The sequence below is a fragment of the Tenrec ecaudatus genome, chromosome 10, assembly GCF_050624435.1.
Source record: "Tenrec ecaudatus isolate mTenEca1 chromosome 10, mTenEca1.hap1, whole genome shotgun sequence".
In the NCBI taxonomy this organism is placed as follows: domain Eukaryota; kingdom Metazoa; phylum Chordata; class Mammalia; order Afrosoricida; family Tenrecidae; genus Tenrec; species Tenrec ecaudatus.
In genome coordinates this window covers 144,343,694-144,369,162 of record NC_134539.1, presented here as the reverse complement: position 1 = coordinate 144,369,162, position 25,469 = coordinate 144,343,694, and the positions used below count along the sequence as shown (strand labels likewise).

The following is a 25,469-nucleotide window of genomic DNA, read 5'->3' as shown; positions in this document are numbered from 1 at the left end:
CAAAACTTAGGCTCATTGTGTCTTCCCCTGGGCAGCTTACAAGGTGGAACCACCTGTCCAGGAAGTGGCAATGACCTGAGGCCTGCAGGACACTCTGTCTTGAAGTCCCTCCCTTCAGTATGCTCTTCATGCATCACAAAGGGGCCCTAGTGGCACAGTGGGCTCAGCATTAGCCTACTAACTGCAAGGTGAACTGTTCAAGCCCACCAGCTGCCCCAGAGGAGAGAGAGGAGGCTGTCTGTGCACTTGAGATTCAGTCTTGAAAACCCTGGGGAGCAGTCTGTCTCACGGGTCCCACGCGGCAGGACCGGCTCAATGGCAGGGTTTTTTTTCTGTGCGCCACACAGTCTCACTGTGCTTTGAGGTCCTCGTATTAGAGTGGAAAGGACCTGAGAAAGAACTTTAACGCACGTATCCGTGGTGGTATGAGCGTGGTGGGCCATGCTCAGGAATTCCAAATCAGGTTTCCCTGAGTCAGAATGGATGTGAACGCACTGAGTTTGGTTTGGGGGTTTTGGTGGTTCTGAGGAGGCCTGGTAACGTAGTGGGTTATGCGTTGGCCTGCTAGCTGCAAGGTCAGCATTTCGAAACCACCAGCTGCTCCTCCTGAGAAAGATGAGACTTTCTACTCTCATCAAAAGTCACAGTGTCAGAAACCCACAGGAGCAGTTCCCCTCTGTCCTAGAAGGCTGCGGTGAGTTGGAGTTGACTCGATAGCAGTGAGTTTATTTGTTTAATGGAGACATACACATTTCACAGAAAGAAAAGCACAAGGGAACGCTAAGTACCAAGGCAGTTTCCTGCCTGTGTGCATTCGGTAAAGTAGATATCGTTTCCCATTCCAGACCCAAGGCCGCCTGGAGGCCTGTGCCATAACCCCAGGAAGCGCCCGATGCTGGTTGCAGGGCAATTGCTTCCAGGTTTCCTGGGTCTTTGAAATTCATCCTGGGAGGAAGCTGCCAACAGGAGAGCTGGGCTCAGGGAGTGGCCAGAGGGAAGGGTTCTGAAGGGTGGGGGTGTCTGAGCCCAACCTGGCTACGGTCTCTGAAGCTCAGCAGGGTGGTGGGTGTGAGGGGTGACAGTCGTCCCTGACTTGGGGGTCTCTGGAGCCTAAGCCCTTTGGGTTCAATGCTTCTTCAGGTCCGGTTGCCATCCAGGCCCCCACCCCCGCCTCTAATCAGAAGTCTGACCTTGGGCGTTGCCTCCCTTTGACATTGAACTGTGTTAAGCAGCTTCGTGGGGCCCAGCACTAGTTCTGCAAAAGCACATGCGGCTTCCACCGAGTACCTTATGCAACCCGCCTCCCCCCCCCCCCAAGTTCAGCAGCGCTCTGTGCAGCGAGGAGGCCTTGGAGCCTGAGGTGCTTCCTGACTTGGGAGCTAATGGTTTGGGGGTAGCAGCTCTGATGAAGGCGCACCCCCAGGCCCCACCCTCGGCCCGAGCTGTCGAGTGCAAGTCGTGATTGCCCGTAATGATGATTACCCAAACTCCCGGAATTGCAACAATAGGCTTTATGTAATTGCTCCTCCATGCCACATGGGAGCACAGTGGAAACAACGCTCAGCTTTCCAAGGAGCAGACTTTTGTTATGCGTCTTTGGAAATAGCAAAGTTCAGAGGCTGTGGCTTTCTGACTTACCAAACTTTTTTTTTTTTTTTAAGTCAGCAGACAGCCTCGATGGGTTACAGCCGTTCAAAGTGAAAGAAGGGAGTGGCAGAGGAACAATCCAGAAAGGGTGGCTTGGGAAGAAAGGTCTTTAACCTGAGACTCTGATTCCTCAGCTGCACACAGATACCCACGGGGCCCAGCTGTTGCATCAGAAATGAACATGAAACACTCCACGGGCGCTGTGCACGTCGTGGTTGCCTCTGGGCGGTGTGTGGCGGTTAACTGCTAGGTCAGCAGGTTGCATGGGAGACAGATGAAGGCGTCTGCCCCCATCAAGACTGACAGCCTTCGAAACCCAGGGAGCCGTTCAGCACCACCCGAGAGGGTTACAAGTCGGAGGTGACTAAATGGCGGTGGGTTTAGTCTTTGGGTCTTTGGCACTAATGAAAAAAAGAAGCAAACAGCCCAAACCCACTGCCATTGATTCGATTCTGACTCAGTCTCAGTGTAGAATTCCCAAGGCTGTAAATCTCAAAGGGAGCAGGTAGTAGTACCCTCATCCGTCTCCCAAGGAGCCCCCGCTGCCTTGGAAAGGCTTTCCTTGCAGGGAGCCGTCTAAGCTTACCCCTCAGTGCCACCAAGGCTCCTTTGCAGTAGCAGGCTTTGACTGTGTGGCTAACCACCGCCCAGGAGGCCTCACCCCACAGCCACCTCGTGCACAGTGAGGCTCTCTCCTGCGCCCTGAGTTGGAATCCACCCAACAGCTTGTGGAAGAAGTGCGTGACTATATACATGGATAGATATATATGTATATATTAATATATATATGTGGATAGATATATTTGCATATATTAATATATACATGGATAGATATATATGTATATATTCTGCAGGCCCAGTGCAAATCAACAGCTAATGCACCCCACCAACCCCTCCCTGCCACAGGCTCCGGGGGCCCCCAGGGTGAGGTGGGGCGTAGGCTTCACAGGTGTGTCTTCTAGGTCACATCCGCCTGCTGACTTCCTCTTACTGGGACCCTCCAGAAAGAGTGCTAGTGTTTGGACGCAAAAGGGAAGGACAGTGTGATCCCACTCTCATCCTAAAATCTTTTTTTTTAATCTGTTTTATCATCTTTCCCTGAGCCCTTCTCCCAGTGCTACCCACCCCCCAAGGGTGGGCGCCCAAACACATGTGCACGCGTCCACAAGGCACACAAGCACACGGAGAGCATTTGAAATACAGACCTTTCTGTAGTGGGGTGTGGCCGGGCTTGGAAGCAGAGCCAATGCAGAAGCCGGACTGGGAGCCGGGAGCGTTGTCATGGTTACCGGACACGTGGTTTCAGGGTCCCTCGGGCTGGCCTTGGACCAGAGCCTCTCAGATCTTCTTCCCACTCCCCTCCCTGCTCCTGCCTCCGAGGAAAAGCGGGACCTTGGAGGTGTGTGCCTGAGAGACTGAGAGACCAAGCTGCCTGTTACATCCCCGCCCCCCACCTCACCCTAGCTAATTTAAAATCCATGTCTCCCTCTCCGGCTGGCCCGCACCCCTCTGGGAAGGACCCAGAGTCCACATTAGCAGACTGCAGACTCAGGTCCCCATTCCTCCTTCCCCAGGCCTCGCCAATGATGACACGGTGTCACTTTATATCGAGTCTGCTGGAAGGACCACAGCCTCCCTACTCCAAGCAGACGCATCCTTCCTGCAAATTCATTTCAACCCCCTCTTCCCCCACCCCAACCCACCTCTTACTCCATTTGCCTCTGGGAGTTCTTTGGGGAGGGGGGATGTCTGCTGCCCCCAGGCATTTCAGAGGGCCAGGGAGGAGCTCGCAGACCAGGCCGCTCAAAAGTGAAGGACAGAAGACCGTTCACACTGGGGGGTGACCAGGCTCATCTTGAGAACGTAAGCTCTTGTGGCCCCTGGGGCCTCAGGCTGGAAGGTTCATGGTGTTTGTGGAGTTGAACAAAAGGAGCCAAGGCTTTGTCCTGGCCTGGGTGACTGGGACACACTCTGCCCCAGACGCTTCCAGGGGATTTTAATGCCCCCCACCCCTGTTTGAGAATTGCCCCCTTCCGCCGTCGCCTCCGGAGAGTAGACTACTTTGAGGGGGGTGATGGAGGGTCAGGTGGCATTTGTTCTTCCTGAACCCAGCAGTGTCATCGGGCAAAAGTAAAGGGGCCCGAACAATGTGCCTCACCTGTCACCTGTTTTAGCACAGTGGTTCCAGCCTCCTAGCCTGGCCAAGGGAGAACGCCACGGCCAGGGGGCAGCCTAGGGAACCCGACGGGCCCTTGGACCACCCTATAGGGCATCCCAGAGTGGAATCAACTCAATGCCAACGGCCTCCAGATTTTAAGTCAGCGGTTATCAAACTGTGGGTCGAGACCCCTTTGGCGGTGGAACGACCCTTTCGCAGGGGTTACCTAAGACCATCGGAAAACACGTATTTCTGGTGGTCCTAGGAACCAAGACACTGCTTCTCTATCCGTCTCCAGGCGGGTCTGTCCACATGCAGATACGCCCACATACCGTACCCGGTGTGAAGACTGTTACCCATGCTACACCATGCTTCAAGACAAAATGTCATTTATTTATCATTAGAAATAAATAGTTCACCATATATAAGGACATATTGTTTTGTGATGGATCACTATGCTTTAATGATGTTGCATTTGTAACCATGAAAATACATCCTGCATATCAGATATTTACATGACGATTCATAACAGTAGAAAATGACAGTAATGAAGTAGCACCGAAAATAATTTTGTGGTTGGGGCGGGTCACCACCACATGAGGAACTGTGTGAAAGGGTAGCAGCCTGAGGAAGGTTGAGAACCACTGGTTTAAGCTGTCTTTTGTCATGCTGGAGAGAGCCCCTACAGGACAGGGTAGCACTGCCCCTGTGAGTTTCCAAGACTGCCGCTCTTTACAGGAGTAGAAAGCCAGTGGCTGGTGGTTTCCAACCTCCGACCTTGTGGATCACAGCCCCAGAGATAACCATTATGCCACCAGGGCTCCCAGCATGGCATCAACTCGATGGCAGTGTGTCTTTGCCAAACAAAGCAAGACTCGACTACCATTTAACCCAGGCCAGAGCGGGCGGGGAGACTGGCAGTAAGGGTTGACCTCCGCCTCAGTGCGCCTCTGCAGTGATGAAAATGCTCAAGGAATGGGCCATGCCACCGGCCGGTGCACTCGCGCTTGGTTCTCCTTATTCCCACCCGTGGGAAAGTCCAGAGTTCGGTCTCCTTTTCCGCAGAAGGGTGCTGATCCGATCCGCCGCCCATCGCGCCGTGGTTGGAGGGGCAGGGGAGCGGGGCAGGCAGCATAGCTAACGTGCTGTCTCTCTGTTTTGCAGTATAAAATCGGACAGCTGTACATGATCAGCAAGCACAGCCACGAGCAGAGTGACCGAGGGGAAGGGGTGGAAGTTGTCCAGAATGAGCCCTTCGAGGACCCTCACCATGGCAACGGGCAGTTCACGGAGAAGCGGGTCTATCTGAACAGGTGAGTCTTAGCGGCCAGACCTGGGACCTTGCTCGCTACCCAGGAGTCCCTCCCACGCGGCCCACAGGGAAAAGCAAGGTGGAGATGGCGGCCCTAGCAGCTGGGGTAAGAAGGTGACGTGGACAGTCAGTACATCCACCATGGACAGCCACCCGGCTGCGCCCTTCCCAGAACAAGCCCTGCATTCTGCAAAGCCCTGCTTGAGCGCATCTGTGTTTTTCCCTGGGCGCGGTCGCCGGGCCTGCCTTTGATGGATGTCAAGGCAGGACGACAGGGATCACAGGACGACAGGGAATGGTCCTCCATGCTTTGATTGCTGTCACCGGTGGGAAAGAGGTGGCTGTGCCTGGCCCCTGTAGACTAGTCCTCAATTTCCACTACCAACCCAATGACCACACAGATCCTTGTACCCAGGGAGTTGGCACAATGAGCAGTCACCTGTGTCCAGAATGGCTGGCTAACGTGATTTTCCTTTCGCGTTTTAATTTTTCCCAAGGCGGACATTGTGTCTCTCCTTTAGAAGGGCTTAGGCTCCTAAGACTGACAACCCCTGCCAATCAAAGCTACCATGCCTGCCGTGGGCAGTCAGTCCTTGAAACATTGGCTATTTTCACATCACTATCGCTATCTCTGAATATTTGTCGCCACGCAATGGCGATGACAACAACAATGATACCGCTGAGTAACTGGGCTTGTCTGATTTTCTCCCCACCTGTGCCCGCTTCCAGCCCATTGCTGTAGTCTGAGGGCCACCAGGAGAGCTGAAAGCCTGGAATGGGGTGGTACAAGAGACACGTGACTTCAATTTCCCTGTGCCTTAGCAATGTCCTTAATTCAGCAGAAAGGATGGACAGATACCCACGAGCTGCCTTTCGCCATTTTAAATAGGACTTCTGCTTCGTTGCGCCCAGTGTGGCCACTGTTTCAGTTCTTAGTGCTGTCAAGTCGATTCTTGACTCCCAAGGAGCCCTGGTGGCGTTTTGGGATATGTATTGGGCTGCTAACGCAAAGGTTGGCAGTTCAAAACCACCAGCCACCCTGCGGGAGAAAGATGAGACTTTCTACTCCTGTGAAGGTTAACAGTCTCCGAAACCCACAGGGGCAGTTCTCCTGCGTCTGGTAGGGTCACTCTGATTTGCAGTCCATCGAGGGCAATGAGTTTGGTTTATTGACCCCTGTGACCGAGTCAAGCTGCCCCACAGCGTTTTCCAGGCAGTGATTATGATAAGGAGTCGATTACCAGGGCTTTCTGGGTGTGTGCACACTGCCAGGCTCTCAGGTAGCAGCCGAGAACTCCCGCTTCACCCCTCGCCACCCTTCTTTGACTGGAGCCATCACCATCGAGCCAGACCCTACATGTATTGTAGGCCGTCTAGTTCTGAGTCCCTTTGACCCAAGGTGATGGTTCAGAAAGCATTCCCAGCATAATAGCTGGACAGTGTCCCCAGTGTGCTCACTGTCCCCTGTCCACTCTCGGTGCCTTAGACGGGTCCTCGTGTTTCTGAGAGGAGCTAGGTTTGTCTGCCACCATGCTCACATTGGCTCCCCCCGCGGGCCGTTCCTTCTCAGTAGGAGAGTTTGGGTCCTCTAGCTAGGGTGATGGATGTCTCCCGGGCCAGTCTCCTGGCAGCAAAGGCCTTGGGCTGATTAAAGAAACAGTTTTTTAATTTGCCCAGGGATGCAGTACCAGGGAATTCCTGAGTCACGATGAAATGCAAATGAGATCGATCTCACTCATCTATTAGTAGCTGTGAATTCCCGAGACCTGGAGCCCTTTCAGCCTCCAACCAGCTGTCTCCGTGCAGGGAGAGCTGAGCTCAGGGTCAGGCCTGGAAGCACTTTCCTCCCAGAAACAGGGTCTCAGTCCGGCGCTTCAGCACCCTCTGGGTGTCAATCAAATATTGAGCTGGTTTCTCCCCAGGGATCCCCTCCATGGAGCAAAGACAAGTGAGGGAGATGCAGCAACAAGAGACAAAGCCCTGGAAAATTCCATTGCTCGCTAGTCGATTGTATCCTCCCCACTGACTGCCTGGGCAATGTTCCCTGGGTACCAAGAGCAGGGCGAAGGGGAGCAAAAAGGAGAAAACTTTACCAGCTTTGCTGAAACACGTTAAGGAATGACGCTGCTTCTTGCAGGTCTGTGTTCTCCTTTGAAAGATAGGCTGTTTACGTTAAAGACAAAGCATAAACATGCTTAAGAGGGGACTCTGCTATAAATAGTGCATCTGGACTTCCAGGAACAGTAAGTAGACATGATTAATGCAGACCCTTCCCCCATCCCCTGCAACAAACACAGGATGAAATATAACCCTCTGTAGCTGAGTTCCAGACGCGGACAGGGAAACCCTCAGATGCTAGCAATAAAGAGGAGCCGCAAACGGAGACCCCAGGAGATCAGACCCGAGAGCAGGCCCTCATGTCCCCGGTGGGAGGCGTCAAGCCTAAAGGAATTAGGAAATGTGCTTTGGAGCCTTATAAATGGGGAGCAGGAGCTGAGGATCGTGGGTGAAAATAGCTCTCGACTATCAAGGGCTGAGAAGGGATTACTCCACCGAGAGCCACACTGAGAGAACTAGTACAAGATGTGGTTCCAGAAAAAGAACATGAGTTCGGAAGGAAGAAGGGACTGCTAGAAGCAGTGGTAAACAGTGAAACTCGTAGCCACTTCGCTCCATCTGAATGAGCCTAGAATGGTTTCTTTGGTTTTGTTTTTAATTTTATTGGGGGCTCGTACACCGCTTATCACAATCCATCCATCCATCCATTGTGTCAAGCACATTTGTACATCTGTTGCCATCATCATTCTCAAAACATTTGCTTTCTACTTGAGCCCTTGGTATCAGCTCCGCATTTTTCCCCTCCCCGCCCTTATGAACCCTTGATAACTTATGGATTATTATTATTTTGTCATATCTTACACTGCCCGACGTCTCCCTTCACCCACTTTCCTGTTGTCAGGAGAGACCGTCCGCGGCGAAGGACATGCTGTTTAGTAAAGCAGAAGGGCAGGAAAAAGAGGGAGCACTTTGGCAAGACGCATGGACACGTGGGTGCACGGTGGGCTGACGCCGAGGACAGCTGGGAGGTGGCACTTGGTCCTGTTGTTCACAGGGCCGCTCTGTGTTGGAACTGACTCGACAGAACCTAGCAGCCACCGTGTTAACCTTGACAGCCAGGGGGGCAGTAACAACACCTCCAAGAAAGCCCACCCAAGTTAAGAACCGGACGTGAACATCTAACTAAGGCGTTGTTGTTATCTTACAATAATAACAGCAACATATAAGGCAGCTGAAAACACTTGTGGAAAAATGGGACTAAAAGATAATAGACTGTTTCCACGAAGTTTTATAAAAACCCTCGTATATCATGATATTATCAGATTTATCTCGGAAACTTAAAAATAATTAATAACTCTTTTGGCATATTTTATTGCAGTGAAGTCAGTAACAAGATAAAGATTACTAAAAATGGGATAAAGATTACTTAACCAATTCAATAAGATAATGAAGATATATGATTTGCAAATAAATGACTATCTAATGGAAATTTTAGGTATATGAGAGAGCTCTTAACATCGATATGAGATCCCAGCAAGATTGCTGAATATAAGACCAATATACAAACAGCAATCATCTTATTGCTTGACAGAGAAAATATATTGTTTTTAAAATTCCATTTACAATAGCAAAAGACACTTCTTAAAGCTACCTAATAATGACTTGATTAGATATGTAAAATCTTTTGGACAAAAATATAAAACATTGGAGAAAGAAATTTATTAAAGCTCTGACAAGTAATAAGGCATACCGTATTCATGAATGAGAATCTCTGTGTTACAAATATGCCATTAACTCCCAAAGCAATCTATAAATGTAACCCCAGTAGAACTAATGAGATAAAAATGAACCTCTTCAACATAGGTGCTATAATGATGGATTTCTAATTAAGAAAACAAATTCCAGATTGACTAAAGACCAAAATGGGGGTGGGGATGGGCTGTAAACATTTTAGAAGAAAATATAAATAAATCTTTTTGTGATTAGAGAAGTATTTCAAGACTAATGAAAGAAGACATAATTAAGTTACTAATCCTCACAGAGCAAAAAACACACATAAATCTCTGTGTGGCCAAACATGCCCCAAATAAAAAGAATAGCCCCTATTTGGAAGAAAATATCTGCAACATTACATGTTAATCAAGAACTGATGTTCAGATATATAGTAAGAACACATAGACTTTAAATTTTTTATTTTTATTTTTTTAAAAAGAAGACAGAATAATGGCTGATATACATATGAAAAGTGTCCATCCTACAGGAAAAACAAGTTTAAACAACAGTAACATTCCTTTTAACATACATCAAATTAGCAAACACCCAAAAGTCTGATAAGCACAAGGCTTGAGAAGTATGTACGAAGACAAAAATGAATTGCCAATGCTGCGGGGACGTGTGAACTGGTCCCATCTTGTGAAAGAGCAATTGGGAACAATTAGAAAAGTTGAAAATGTGCATGCCTGCTACTTAGGAATCATATTTCTATGTTAAAAACCTTAAACAAATAGATGCATATCCAGAGATTGTGATTAACCATATATAGTGGGAAATAAATGAAAACAATCTAAATCTCAGTAAACAGGAACACGTTGTGGTATATTGAGATAGTCGGACCCCCCACAACAGTTAAAGTTAATGAATTATTTTGATAAATGTCCAAACTCTAACAATATACAGTTAGTAAATTATACATAGATAGAATTGTGCCAGTTCTTGAAAAATTATTTATCGCAAGAGTATTCCAACATGTGTGTTTGTACACACAGAACTCAGACATAGATAATTTACAGATAACTATACAGAGTAAGTTGCTTGAATACATAGTCAAGAACCCTGGTGGTGTAGTGGTTATGTGTTGGGCTGTTAACTCCTAGGTCCACAGTTCAAAACTGCCCGGTCCTCTGTGGGAGAAAGAGGAGGCTTCCAAGAAACAGTCAGTCTGAGAACCCTGAGGGGCGGCCCTACCCGGTCCTGCACCTGAAGTTTGGGGTACATAGTGAACATATAAAAGCCAGGCGAACTACCCTCCGATTGGTGGCCATCTCTGGGAAAGAAGAGTAGTGCGTTGACGTGGGGGTAAACCAACTACACTTGTAACACTTTCACCACTCCCACCCCCGGTTTGTTTGTTGGTTTTTAAATAAGAGAAAGATCAATGACAGTTACAGAAAAAACACTTACTTGTCAAATCTGGGTGGTGATGTTCATATTCATAGAATCGTACGCCCCAAGAAAGTCTGTTTTACTGTGTGATCATTTAAATGAAAATCACTCGTGCTCCAACCCTCCTGGCAGCAGGCTGATGGGACTTCAAAAGAGCAACCGTACCCCTATCTCCCCTCAGTGGAGCTGGCTGGGGTGTTCTGGGCCGCAGATCCCTATGTCCGTTTGAAGGGTGTCCACGGGGCAGTGGGCTCCGAGGGCCCTGCTGGACTGGCAGTAGCTGAAATGGTCCAGGTGCCCACGTAATTCGGTTTTTTTTTTAATGTGTCTTATGGTGACTTGGGTGCATGTTTAGGGACCATTCAATAATTTGTGCACATTTTGACTCAATCCCCTAGCGTAGCGGCATGGATTGCGATCCCTACAAGTTATCCCCCTTCCTCCTTGTGTTTCCCCGGTGCATTTGTCTTTCTTTCCGGTCCCTTCTTGTCCTCTGAGCTCTCTCCCTGGGCAATTGCTGCCTTTTGGACCTCCTGCGGTTGATGATATCCGGAGCGTGTGGCTCCCTGGGGTTACCGTCTGCCGCACAGGCCTAGCATGTGACTGAGGGCTGAGCCCAGCTCCGGCCTGTGGGTGTTGTTGAGGGCTGTCATGCCGAGGGTTCCACCAGTCTCTATCAGAACCGTGAGCTTATTGGCCTTTTGCGTTATTTTGATTTTGGGTCACAAGTCCCCCCGCCCCCCACCTGCTACCCAGGACCTCCTGTTGCGATCCCTTTCAGAGCAGGTGGGCAGTGGCAGCCAGGCACCATCTAGTCCTGGTCCCAGGTTCAAGGCGGCTGGGGGTTGTGTGGTGCTGACATCTTTGATTTTCTTCACTCTTACACAGCCACCAACACATTGTTAAGACACCCTTCGCTGCTCACCAAAGGAGCGTGTAGAACATTGGCCTGAACTGTTTTCTGCCAGTTGGGTGAAAGCAAGGTCACCCGAGACGATGGTCCTGATTCCCCAGGATCAGCGAGTCATTCCGGGAAGCTGTCCGGTTATGGTTAAGAAGATTTCATAACTTGGCCACCTGTCTGTTTAGTATTTTATAAGCAAAAGTATCATTGTCCGATGGGCCTGTCTTCATAGGACATGTGCTTGAAGGGACATAACGAGTGTCAGTCTTAAGTCAACCCACATGTGAAGCCAAACCACATTCAGAACTACTTCATTGATTTGCTGTGAGAAGTCAACACGAGAAGCCCTGTAAGGTTGTGCATTGTGGGCCGGTGCATGCGGAGAACAAGCAATTGCTCCAAAGGGAGTTAGAAGAACAAACAACCAAAGATAGCCCCAAACGTTCGTCTCTCTCGATGGGCAGTCGGTCTGGCTGGTGTCGAAGAAGAGATCTATGACTGGACAGTCGGCCCAGCCCAGTCTGAGGCCACATGAGTCAGGGGTCCTCTTTGCAAGGCGGGGAAACGGTCTCGATTGGAACAGACAGTGAACGATGGGCATTGCAGGCTTGAGGATGAGCAAAATCCGGGGCAGCTTCAGGGCCAAGGACCCCAGTAATGACCACCATTTTTAAGTAGAACCGGACTGCCGTCACTGTCCCACCCCAGGGTCACCTTCAGCCGTCACCACCCAAAACTGTCATGGTGAATCCTCATTGTCATTTGGCTTTCTTTCCATCATTTATTCCAAAGACCTAAACATAAGCACCCCATTGAAGAAGAGACGATGTCTATTTTTAGGCTTGTTTTTTTAGCCATGAAGTGTCATGTTCTTCACCAACACGGCTGTGGGATTCATTAGGCTGTGTTGGCAGCTGCCAGTCAGGGAGGGCTGCCAGGTTCTAACGGTGATCCCACTGAATGCCTGAATCCATTTGCATGGAGAAAACAGCATTTCTCCCTCCTCGTGTCTCCGGCTGTCTGTGGCAAGCTTTCCTGGCCTCTGGTCGTTCTGGGTAGGAGAGAGTTAAGAAGGCTTGTGCCCTGTGTCACTGGGCAAACAAAGGCACCAGCTGGTGGCTGTACCTAGCAGCCTTGTTGCCATGGTTTGGGTTCCTCTTTGTCAGTCCTCCTTTCTATTCTTCCAACTCTGAGAGTTGGAGGGTGAATCTCTCCCATGGCCCACCTCTTCCCCAGAAGAGCCCACTGTCCAGACAGCAGGCATAGAGCGTGTCTGAGCTGCAGTTTCAACCCTAGCAGCTTGTGTTCGCATGCCTTCCTGTTCATTGTGGACTTCTAAAAGTACGATCCTCTTTCATTCAGAAAGTATCTGTTGCACACGTACTGTACGCTAGCCATCACTGTGGGTGCCGGAGATCTGGTGCGGGGCCATGTCTGGCCTCCTCTGGCTTTACTCGGAGAGGAGAATCCACTTATCCATCTACCCGAGGGTGATTCCTTTGCCACTGTTTCTCCCACGGCACTCTAGCACTCTGCTAGTTTCCATCATCCGTCGTCAGCAGCCACGCAGAATCCACAGATAATAGTCACAATTATGAGGCTTTACTAGGAAAGCTAACAAGTTACAATTCAGGATAAAAACCATTAAAGATACAGTTCTTTGTCTAAAAGGCCTCTTCTTGGCCCTGTTCATAGGCACATTTCTCTCTGGTTCTTGGCTTCGGATCTGCTTGGGCAAGTATTACAAAGCTCCTTTAAAATAAAGTAGAAAACAAGCTCACTTTCACTGAGGCAATGCCAATTCATAGTCACCCTATAGGACAGGGTAAATTTGCCCCCCGTCCCCTGTGAGTTTCTGAGACTGACTTTTTTTTAAATTTTATAAATCCTTTTATGGGGGGCTCTTACAGCTATTGCGACAATCCATACATCAATTGTATCAAGCACATTTGTACATATGTTGCACCATCATTTCCGAACATTTTTTCTACTTGAGCCCTTTGTATCAGCTCCCCTATTTTTAAAAATAATTTTATTGGGGGCTCGTACAACTCTTAGCACAATCATACATCCATCCATGTGTCAAGCACATTTGTACATTTGTTGCCATCATCATTCTCAAAATATTTGCTTTCTACTTAAGCCGTTGGTGTCAGCTCCTCATTTTTCCCTTCCCTCCCCGCTCCCTCATGAACCCTTGATAATTTATAAATTATTATTATTTTGCCATGTCTATGAGTTTTTATAGGAGTAGAAAGCTCATCTTTATCCCTCAGAGCTGCTGGTGGTTTTGAACTTCAGATCAAAGCCCAATGCAATGCATAACCACTGTGCCACCAGGACTCCTGCAAAGCTCCTTTGGTGCTGATACATGCAAACAAGCCTCCTGCCTGAAAGCGCTCCCCTGTACTCGTTCAGTGGGCTGGGAAGCTTGCTACTGTGCCTTGTTTTCACCATGCTGCGGCCTCTGCAGCCTCTGTCATTTCTTCACACAGGGATCCTGTTCCTCTCTCTGCTGGTCACGAAGGTCTCCTTCCCTGCTTCCCAGATGGTTCACATTGTACCCATTAAAATGGAAAAATGGACCATTCCCCTCATTTGAATCCCACACCCCGCGTTTGCATGCATGTGCCCACAGTGCCCACCAAGCCATTAGGTGCGAATGACAAAGACAGTGCCAAGTCATTTCACTTCCCTGCAAGACAGCAGGGCACCAAACAAAGACCCCTGTCCTGGGACCACTGGTTGAAGAGCCAGCTCCCACTGCTCTCTGCAACCCTCGGGCCTCTTGGCTTGAAGCTGTATCTGCCAGCCTGACCGTATGGCCGTCCTTCCTCTGCTTGCCTCTGTGTATCTTCTCTTCTGTCATCAAGACACTGGCTAGATCAGATTCGGACTCACCGTTTCCCAGTAATCTCGTATTAACATCTTTAAAGACCCCGCTTCCAAACAAGATCACACTCCGAGGTGCGTACTGAGGGAGGACGTCAACACCGTGCTTTGGTGTAACACAATTCTGTGCGGAGCCCCTGCCCTGATGGGGTTCTCGTTGTAGCTGGGAGGGACAGACTGTAGATACGATCAATAGCCATGACTCAACAAGAAGATGCTATAACCTTGTAGAAGGTGGTAACTGCTATGGGAGAGAAAATCGAGGATACTTTTTCAGCCCAGGTTGTTCGATTCCCACCTCATCTAAGTATTCCGAGACAGGCCAAAGGTTTCTTGCTGCTAGCCCCACCCTATCCTCCACTCCCTCATCTGCTCCCATGGGGGGAGGGGGAGTTACAGACTGGACATTTTTAGGGCTGGTTGCCATCTTAGCATCAAGACAAGCAGTTCCCATAGTAGCACCCCCACCTTCCTGACTGGTGCTGTTCACCTGCGTGACCTGCTCCCCCCATTCCAGCCACGTGACCTTAATGTCACACCCCCCCATCGGGCACCTTCCAAGAACCCTTGCAAGGCACAGCCCCTTTTCCCCGAATCCCCCACGCAGACTGCCTTTGTAAGCAGGGAGAGTCCTGGTGGTTATCTGCTGTGTCCAACCTCAAGGAACTCGGTTTCTGGAACTCTCTGTGGGTGTCACCCCAGCAGCCCTGCCCCCCACTGCTCTGGGTACTCAGCTCTCCTCTTTGCTGCCACCAGAAGAATTAGATTAAAAGCAGAACAAGAAGACCAGCCAGAACAACCATTTAGCAGAGTAAGGGAGTGGATCACAGCAGCTGGACAAGAATTCTAAAAGACCTCAGAAATCACTGCCCATAGACCTGGAGAGGAGCAATTGATTATGAGCAAATAATTGTCAAATGCCAGGTTTCAGTGCCAAGGGAAAACGAAAGGTCAGACTAGTCCTCCTGGAGCAGTGGACAATGAAGATATAGAAGTAGCCAGTTCCCTTTTTGTAAATCCCTTTTCAATGAGCCACAGTTATTGGTGCATAATGTTGGTGTGGAGAGTGGCAGATTGCACGGGCACATTGCCTGAGGGACTCTTCCGAGTGACAACTGTGTGTGTGCTGACCAGGAAGGGCTGTGTCACTCCCTGTTGGAATCATTGAAGCCCCGGTTTTCAGAGAAGGCCATCGTAATCCTGTCCCCTGTTGAGAAAACGAGTAGGTCCTAGAGAGACCCTATTTAGCCTGGTGGTGTTCAGGCCCTTCAGGAGCAAGCAGCATATTCCCAAAGGAGCATACACTGCATGGTGAGATTAGATTAGACCCGGGGAGAATTCAGCGGTAATGTGGCTGTAAAATGGCAGAAACTTCTAATGGAGTTTGGGTTTTCAGTTCTGGGAGCTCTTTATGAGCTCAGTAAGCACTCTGAGCCTGAAACTAATTAAGGGTACACCATAGGGCCTTCTCACTAGGGCAGCTATAGTTGAGGGAAGCCGGGGAATTTATAAGATAAGAGACGGTAAGACAGGCTGTGTTAGGCAGTGTTCTCTAGAGAAACAAACCAGGACTTATGAATATATATATATGAAATATAACAACTAATTTGTCCACACAGCAGTACAGAGGGTTTACTTCAACTCACTTCTGTAGAACAGTTAATATACAGGAAATCCTTCAACTTACATGGGCTGCTGGGTCCAAGGTCAAGGTAGCAGAGAGCTGAGTCCTCCCTGGAGCAAGGCAAGCCGAGTCTGCCCACAGGCAGCAAGCAGCAGGGTGGGTCACCAGCAGTCAGTAGCTCAGCAGCTTAGCGCACCAGGCCCAGATGGGATATCGAAAGCAAGCAATGCAAGGCAATGGAACCCACCAGCCTGAAGCTCAAGCAATATAAGCACCAGCAATGTAGCGAAACAGGTCTCTAAGGAGCCTCAAGCTCTAGCAACACGATCCACGGATTGGCCTGGCCCACAGGTAGCGTAGCTCACAGGTTTAGGCAGAGAACTAGCTACAGCAACAGCACACACCTTCAATCACCAGAGAGCAAGAAGAAGGGGGGTGGGCCTTGCAGAGCCATTTACCATACATACTCGAGTATAAGCCGACCGAATATTAGCCGAGGCTAATTATTTTGTTTGTTTGTTTCATTTTTTTTAAAAATCATTTTACATGGGGCTTGTACAACTCTTTTTTTTAAATTAATTTTATTGGGGGCTCATACAATGCTTATCACAATCCATACATACATCCATTGTGTCAAGCACATCTGTACATCTGTTGCCATCATCATTCTCAAAACATTTGTTTTCTACTTGAGTCCTTGGTATAAGCTCCTCATTTTTCCCCTCCTTCCCCACTCCCCTCTCTCCTGAATCCTTGATAATTTATAAATTATTATTTTGACATTTCTTACACTGTCCGACATCTCCCTTCACCCACTTTTTTGTTGTCCATCCCCCAGGGAGGAGGTTATATGTAGATCCTTGTAATCGGTTCCCTCTTTCTACCCGACCCATCCTCCACACTCCCGGTATCGCCACTTTCACCACTGGTCCAATGGGGATCATCTGTCCTGGATTCCCTGTGTCTACAGTTCCTATCTGTGCCAGTGTACATCCTCTGGTCCAGCCTGATTTGTAAGGTAGAATTGGGGTCATGATAGCGGGGACGGAGGAAGCATTTAAGAACTAGAGGAAAGTTGTATGTTTCATCAGTGCTATACTGTACCCTGACTGGCTCATTTCCTCCCCACAACCCCTCTGCATGGGGATATCCAGTTGCCCACAGATGGACTTTGGGTCCCCAATCTGCACTCCCCTCATTCCCAATGTTATGATTTTTTTCCATGATGCCTGATACCTGATTCCTTCAACACTTCATGATCACACAGGCTGGTGTGTTTATTCCATGTGGGCTTTGTTGCCTCTCAGCTAGATGGCCGCTTGTTTACCTCCAAGCCTTTAAGACCCCAGATGCTATATCTTTTGATTGCTGGGTACCTTCAGCTTTCTTCACCACATTTGCTTATGCACCCGCTTTGTCTTCAGCGATAGTATCGGCAAGGTGAGCTCACCATGATGTGATTTTTCTTCTTTGATGCCTGAAACCGGATCCCTTCGACACCTTGTGCTCACACAGGCTCGTGTGCTTCTTCCATGTGGACTTGGTTGCTTCTCAGCTAGATGGCCACTTGTTTACCTTCAAGCCTTTGAGACCCCAGATGCTATATCTTTTGATAGCCAGGTACCATCAGCTTTCTTCACCACATTTGCTTATGGACACATTTGTCTTCAGTGATCCTGTCAGGAAGATGAGCATCATGGAATACCAGTTTAATAGAACAAAGTGTTCTTGACTTGAGGGAGTACTTGAGTGGAGGTCCAATGTCCATCTGCTACCTTAATACTAAATCTATAAATATATGCACATAGGTCTATTTCCATACCATCATAAATAAATATATTTGCATATGTACATACCTGTATTTAGACCTCTGAATGCCCTTTACCTCCTAGTTCTTTCCTCTATTTCCTTCTACTTTCCTCTTGTCCCACTATCATGCTCAGCCATCATTTGGGTTTCAGTAATTCCTCTTGGTTACATTGCCCTTGATCAAGCCCTACCAGGCCTCCCATACCCTCCTTGCCACCGATCTTGGATCACTTGTTGTTCCCTTGTCCCTGAGTTTGTTTATACCACTTCCTTTCCCCTACTTCCCCCTTTCCCGTGTCCTCCCAGAGTCGTCGGTCCGTTGTTTTCTCCCTGGGATTATTTATCCAGGTACGTTCCCTTCTTGATTTGCTCCATTTTGGGGGGTTCAGACCATGCTGCTTCCCACCCACCCCCATGTGGCCCCAGAAATGTCCTCTGTCACAGTCTGCTCCAGTAAGGGGATAGCGTGATACATGCTGTTGTCCATTGCCCAGTTGCCTCTGCATCCCATTAGCTCCCTGCAGGGACGTCATCCTGCAGGCCTGGTGTGCCAGCCTGGTGGGGTCCAGTCCAGCTCTCTTTCTCTTCCTCCCTCCCGACCTGTGGATGTGTCATGCTGGCCCCTCTCCCTAACCTGTGGGTTCAGTTCTGCTCTCTGCCATACCCATTTCCTGGGAGGGGTCATTTTGGCTCTGGTTGGGGCGACTCTGTTACTCTCTCTTTTCTTGCATCCTTCCATGTGGTGAGGCACCTAATTTAACCACAAAAACTGCATTAAAATTGTGCTGGAAAAAAACTGGCTTATACACGAGTATATATGGTATCTCTTTGCCCTCCAATCAAACCTCCACCTGATTAATCCCATATGGACCAGGTTGGCACAATAACCCTGCCTAACACACAGGCCCACAGGGACTCTGCCATGTCACCTATGTCCAGGGAAGGTTTCTCAAGCATGGCACTAGTGACCTTTGGGACAGGGTAGGTCCTTCGGCTGGGCTGTCCTGTGCACTGTAATGTCCTGTAGCCAGGGCACCTCCCCCGGTGCTCACCAGAAATGTGTCAACCAAAAACGTCTCCAGACATTGTCTTAAAAGCCCCTCGAGGCAGAATTAGGGGGAACGTGATCGTGGGGCAGGAGGAAGGCAAAAGGAAACAGAGGAAGGACCTAGGAAGCAAAGCTATGGATAGAGGTATAAGCATAGATGTATACATATGTAAATACCTTAATCCATAAAAATAGAGGTATTGGCTTATGTACATATATTTACATGGCAATACACTGAGGCACTGGGTGGACTTCAGGCCTCTGCTCATACCCTCTCTCAACACAAGAACACTTTGTTCTAACAAACCAGCATTCTGTGATGCTCACCCTCCCTGCACAATCGCTGAAGACATAATGGGTGCATAAGCAAATGTGGTGAAGAAAGCAGATGGTGCCTGGCTATCAAAAAGATATAGTGTCTGGGGACTTGAAGTTAAACAAGGAGCCATCCAGCAATGAAGCCACAAGCCCACATGGAAGAAGCACACTAGCCAGTGCAATCATGATGTGTCATTAGGACCGGGTAACAGGCATCAGAAGACTCATAACAAACAAACAGACAAAAACATATCGGTGATAATGAGGGGGATTGGAGCAGAGACCAAAAGCCCATCTGTAAATAATGGAGCATCCCCCCACAGAGGGGTCACAGGGAAGGGATGATCCAACCAGGGTGTAACAAAGCACTGATGGAACTCACAATATTCCCCTGGTTCCTTGAGACTCACTCACCCCCCACTATCATGACCCAGTGCTGCTTCTCACTCTGGACGAGACCAGAGCGTGTACACAAGTATAGATGAGAGATAAAAGCTCACAACACATGGAATCCAAGAACAGGGGTGGGAATAGCAATACCAGAAAGGTAGGGGGAGGAGGGGAAGAAGGGGGTTGACACATAATCACACACACACACCTCCAATGGGGATAACAACAGAAACCATAGGGGTTGGGAATCAGAGGTTGGTATGAGATATGAAAAGAATCGTCATTTATAACCTATCAGGAGTCATACAGGGGGAGGAGAGAAAGACAGAGGAGCTGATCCCAAGGGCTCAATAGAAAGTAATTGTCTAGAAAAGAACAATGGCAACATGTATACAAATATGTCTGATACAATTGATGCATGGATTGTAATAGAGTTATAAGAGCCCCCAATAAAATGATATTTTAATAAAAAATAATAAAATAGAAGTCCCCGAGGGGCAAACCCTCCTCCTGCGTGAGAACTGTGGTTGAGAGTAAACAGCATCCCCGTTTGCCCAGCTCCGGCGGGTGTCCTGAAACTTGGGACCCTCAGTGCTAAAACCAGGAAAGTCCTGCGCAAACCAGGACAAGTGGTCACCCCGCTGTGTCATTGGGGTGCCCCATTTCCTGCTACCGCTGAAATGGTAATGAACCCAACATTCTGAAGCTTTCACTCTTCTGGAGGCATGGATGAAGACGTGTGAGGGAATTCGCTGCCATTTCAGATCCCATAGAAGTTTCAAAGCTTGTCCCTTTTCCTTCTTCCTCAGTGTCTCCAGGACTAAGTCTTGGTGGCAGGGGGCACTGGGAGGCTTGAGCCTAGCCACTGGCCCAAGCAGACGTGACTCAAACCATGCTGTCTTTCTGGAAGAGGAGCTCTTATGTGCCACCTGGGAGTGCGTTTGAGTGACAGCCTCTTTCTTAGAATTACTGTCTGCGTGACAGTACACATCGTGCAAGTGACAGCAGCAGCGGGGCCTCATTTAATTCCACTTTCCCTTGCAGGCCCTGACACATCACTGCTGTGGGGAAAAATAAGTTTTCCTTTCTCAGACAAAAGCGATTGGAATAATGATGTGCTCTGCGGGGACCAGGGGCTGAGGGAAGGTCTGTTGGTGGCTTAAATGTATTTAAATAGGGCATCATGGAAACTGTCCCCGAGGACTCTTGGGTCTGCCCCAATAACTGCCTTACTCCAGGAAAAGCCTTCTTCCCAACATGGTGGTGGTGGTAGCGGCGGTGACATTTTTTTTTTTCTTGTCTCCCAGAAAATGTTTGTTGCTTAAGCGTAGGATTCTGCTGGGAGGCATTTCCAGTGACGTGGGGAATGAGTTAGGCAGAGCAGAGGCCCTAGGATACAGCTGGTGAGGAAACAGGGCGTTTAGGAATGGAGCAGCCCCTCTTCTCCATGGGAGTGGCGCTCAAGCCTCCTTGGAGTTGGTGGGAAGACATGTGACCTTGTCTAAGCTAAGCAATGCTTGGGGGGAGATATTTTCTTCTCGGGTTCGGTCCATTAAAAGCACAAGAAAACCAAGGGTGGATGCCGGCGGCCCCACATGGTGAATTTCAACAGCACCAAAATCTGCACCGAAATGGTTAGAAACCAACAATCATTTTTAAGCTGAGTGCTGATGAAAGGCTAGGTGTTGGGATCCGGTGGAAGCCATACTGAATTTAGACGGCTTTCCCCAGTGGGGGAGGGTCAAGATGATTCTAGGTGGGGATGGCAGGGGGTGGAACAGGGTCGCTAAGAGGAGGCCGGCTGCATGGAAGGGGATGGTGATGGGGCTGGCCTTCTGCGTGGCCTGGGAGCCCCATGCAAGCCAGCCCCTGCAAAGGGAAGCCCAGCTAGGGCGTGCTCAGCAGCGGATTCCAAATCAGGGTGCCCTGAAGGCAGGGCAGAACTGCCCCCCGTGGGTTTTCCGAGACTGTCGCTCTTTTCGAAAGCCTCCGCCTCCTCCCACAGAGCAGCTGGTGGTTTTGAACTGCTGGCCTTTGGATGGTCAGCCCACGCTGCCACCAGTGCTCCTAATGAACATCTCCGCCAACAGAGAGGGCTCAGTCAGCACGTGCCGTGAGACCACACTAAGTGGGAAAGTTGGGAGGCTCAGGAAAAAAACGGCAGCCCTCACCGTGAAAAATGTTCAAAAGCAACTGAGCAGATCCAGAGCGATTTTCCCTCTACCTGCGTCTACCCCAGTGCCACCCGGGCTTTCGTGGCTGCTGGAATACATCATCAGAAAAGCTGTAAAGAGTCCCACGTGGAGCAGCCCTGCTCCTTGGGGCTGTGAACGGAAGGTGAATGAGCCGTGGCGACCAGCGATGGTGGCAGCCAGAGAAGGGATATGGGAATTCTCACATGGCCTCGGCCGCTCCTCCCAGCTCACCGAGAGCTGCAGCCTCCGTCCGACACTCACCCAGTGTTCACATCTTCCCATTTGTTCCCACCCTGGAAAACCGCCCAGCTCTTTGGGTTAGGTCCCGAGAGCCCTGAAAACACCTATTTGTCTTTTTGAAAAACAGGCCCTGGATGCGGTCAGGAAGACCAGAATCCATCGGGAAGGCTTGGCAGGTGTACTGGCTCCCGGTCTCATTTCAGTGCCACATCCGAGAGGGGCCTGACATCAGGAGTTCTCTTGGCCTGATGGCATCCCTTCTTAGAATTCGAAACTGCCTCTTCCTCGCCCCTTGTTGCCCACGTGCAGCCCCCAGGAGCTGAGCACGGGCCAGCCTCTCCCCAGGTCTGATGTATCGCTGGCCGTGAGCTTCCCAGACAGGTCGCTGTGGGCCCCAGACGGGGTACAAACCAAATGGAAGCAGCTGGGAAGATGGCACACCCCGGGCAGAGCACTGGGGCTGGATCATGCAGCTCTATTTTATCTTATGCTCAAATGGAATATTGGAGCCCTTCCTCTGGGTAAGGACTATGCTGCAGGGTTGGCTGCTGAAGGAAAACAAACCTAATTAGTACTTGGTTGACAAAGGATCAGGGACCTGTGCCCCTGGGGGTTCTTTGTTTTGAAGATTTGTTTTCTGCAAATGGCTGCGGCTATGGGGGAATGGTTCTGTCACTATATTCCTTTCCTTGGACGCAGCGACAAATTACCACAACTCAGGTGGCTTCGAGCAGGGGAAATAAATCCCCTCACAGTTCTAGAGCCCTGCAGTCCGAAATCTAGATGTTAACACGGTGGGTTCCTCCCAGAGACTGTGCCCGGAGCCTCGCCCTCAACTTCTGGGAATGGCTAGTGACCCTTGGGGCTTCTTGGCTGTGGACGCAGCACTCCAGGCTCGGCCTTTGTCTTCCCCTGGCCCTCCCACCCTGTGCCCATCTCCAGCTTCTTTCTCCAGAAGGACACCGGGCATTGGATTGGGGTCCACCCCATTCCCATTCCCACCCCCACCCCCCCGGACAAACCCTTCTGCAGTTCCTTAACCTAGTGACGTCTGCAGAGACCTGATTTCCAAATAAGAGCATATCTACAGGTGCTGGGGGCTAGGACCTGGACCATGCATGCACGTGTGTGAGTGCGTGTGTAATCGTTGGACGTATACACGATTCAGCGTACTTTACAATCTTCAAAGGATGTGTTTGTTCCTGTTCGCGTCTCTCAACTTGTTAGTCTCTGCTCTTTTTGTTCGCTTGCCACACACTGTGCTCGTGTGGGCTGATAGGCCGGAGCCTGGCTCTCAGGTTTGCTCCTCCCTCCTGCACCTGGATATAAGCATCCCTTGCTGCCCTTCCACGGTACCACTCCCAGGAGCCTGAGCCTGGGAACAAAGGCTAGGCTGGCCAAACCCACACCAGGCTGTCCCTTTGACTTTGACCTATTTTAAAAGCACCTGACTGTGAATAGAAAATGATGGCCGGTGGATCTGCAGACTAGAAACGGATGTTGATACCTGAGGCTAGGTTTCCGCTAACCTCAGCGCCAGCAGTGGGGAACCACCAGCCACTCCACGGGAGAAAGACGGGCTTTCTGCTCCCATAAAGATGTACAGCCTCCCCTGCCTGAGCCGGAATGGGCTCTCTGGCCGTCAGAGAGGGTGAGATCAGAGACAGCCATGCAAACGAGAGAAGCTGTCCATCTCGTTGGCATGCTTTAGCAGCCACGGTAGCAAATTAAGATTCTGAGCAGACCCTAATGGTTTCGCGTGTGTTTTCCTCTCTTGTCTCTCTCTTAGCAAACTGCCTAGTTGGGCTAGAGCCGTTGTCCCGAAGATATTTTACGTCACCGAGAAGGCGTGGAACTATTATCCCTACACAATCACAGGTAAGTTCCTCGTTCCTCAGCCCGTCACAGGCACCGCATGCGAGGACATAGCAGACACTCAGAGGCACTGGTTTGGCAGTGAATCTCTGTAGGACAACACTTCGAATGTGCGCCGTGCTCACATGCTGTGTCCCCGTTTCTGCATCGCCAAGAGGCCATTGGCAAAAGGGCAGCAGTAACGCCCAGAGATGACTCCATAAACATCCCGCCCTTCCCATGAGAGCTGAGCACACAGTAGTTAGCACACGGAAAGAAGCCCTGGCTGCTTACACGAATCCGGCAGCACGGGCAGCCCTCCTCCAGAGCCGATGGGCAGAGAGGACCACTCTTCCTCGCTCGTCCCCAGTGGACCGTGAGTGATGGACTTAGGTGAGACCCTACCTACAGCTGGTCTGCCCCTGACCAGGTAGCCCTGTTGGCTACCTGGTCTTGATGTGCCCCGCCTGCACCCAAGCAGGAAGACCCAAACTTCCTCTCCCCACTATTTGACACCCCTCAGTCTAAACGGCTGTATTTTTCTTTAACCCACGAATCCTCCTGCGTCCTGCCCCCTGACACTCTGAAGAGCAAAGGAAGTTAGCCCCCAAATCTATCGTTTTACCTTTGCCTCAGGTGAGGCTGGTGGTCTGTTCTGACGTCTACAGATGCCAGCCGGGAGGAGAATGGAGGAAACCTTGACCGCCTGGCTTCTCCAAAGGCCTTGCGCCTCGCAGCATGCAAGGGGCACCCCGTCTTCTCTCTCCCTTCCGTCGTGTGCACGCGTTAGTTCATAGACACTCCTCCTGACAGGGATGGCGGAGGGGCGGTCGTCCTGCTAATCCGTTCCAGCTTCCTTTACGGAGCGACTGGCGGAAATGGCTGCTGGAGAAGGAAGATAAACCCCTTCTCACTGGCATTTGTAGCGCCCCCTTCTACTTCTTCCTGCCTGTGTCCCCCATCACTGCCAAGTATTTGAGGCTATGATGTGCTGTTTATTTTGACTTCCTCGTTGCACATCCCCCTGCCAGCCCCTTAAACTCGCTTGACTATGACTTGTGGAACTATTCGGTCCACCATCTCTGCCCGAGCTACTTCCATTGCAATTGGCAGGATGGGCTCCACACCCACTTGGAAAGGAGGGACTCCCTGTATCACTAGATGCCAGGGCTAAAAACCAGACATGTTTGCCGTCTGCCCTGGGAGCCATGAAAACGCCAAGTTCCACTTCAACACCATCCGCGCTAACTCCATTTATGGGTTATAAAAGCTGCTTTCCCACTTAAAATGATCTCCTTTGTGGTTAATTAAATGCTCTACTGGAATCATTAGTCTTTAATTCTGTTGTTATAATGCCACTGTGTTGGCTTTTAATTAGCCACAAACCTATAGGCTAATTGAATCGTGTCTTATTGTCCTTATCTGGCCAACCACAGAAGTATCATGAGTTAGGATTTCAAGAGCGAGCCTGCAGACATAGAGTACTTGTGGAAGGTTAATTTTTGGAAAGTCTTTTTTTTTAAGCCCGCGTGTTTAATAATTGTAATTCAGCATTATTTGTTAAGTTTTCCATGTTATATTGTATAGAAACATGGTCTATATCATCATTCTCTCTCTCTTTTTTCCTCCCCGCTCCTCGACATGAACATGTGGAATCAGAATACACAGTAAGTTTCATTTAATCATTATTAAATATTGAGTTTAAGATCAGTGGTATAATTGGACTGTTCCTGTACTGCTCTTCTTATCATTGTAATAGAAAGAAGAGGAAGCATCAGAGATATTTAAATGTAGGGTATTACATAGTTATAGATAATACACAGCTATAGATAACAGTTCTCCTTTGTTCAAGAATATG

The 25,469-nt window shown here is 49.6% G+C and overlaps 1 protein-coding gene across 1 annotated transcript in view; it reads left to right on the top strand.

Annotated features, from left to right (window-relative positions):
• Positions 1–25,469, top strand: part of PITPNC1 (phosphatidylinositol transfer protein cytoplasmic 1) — a 289,670-nt gene that overhangs the window by 133,729 nt on the left and 130,472 nt on the right. Inside the window, exons 2-4 of the mRNA XM_075562110.1 lie at positions 4,970–5,118; positions 23,547–23,635; positions 25,271–25,278. Coding sequence (XP_075418225.1) covers positions 4,970–5,118; positions 23,547–23,635; positions 25,271–25,278 — 246 coding nt within the window. The remainder of the gene's footprint in view (positions 1–4,969; positions 5,119–23,546; positions 23,636–25,270; positions 25,279–25,469) is intronic.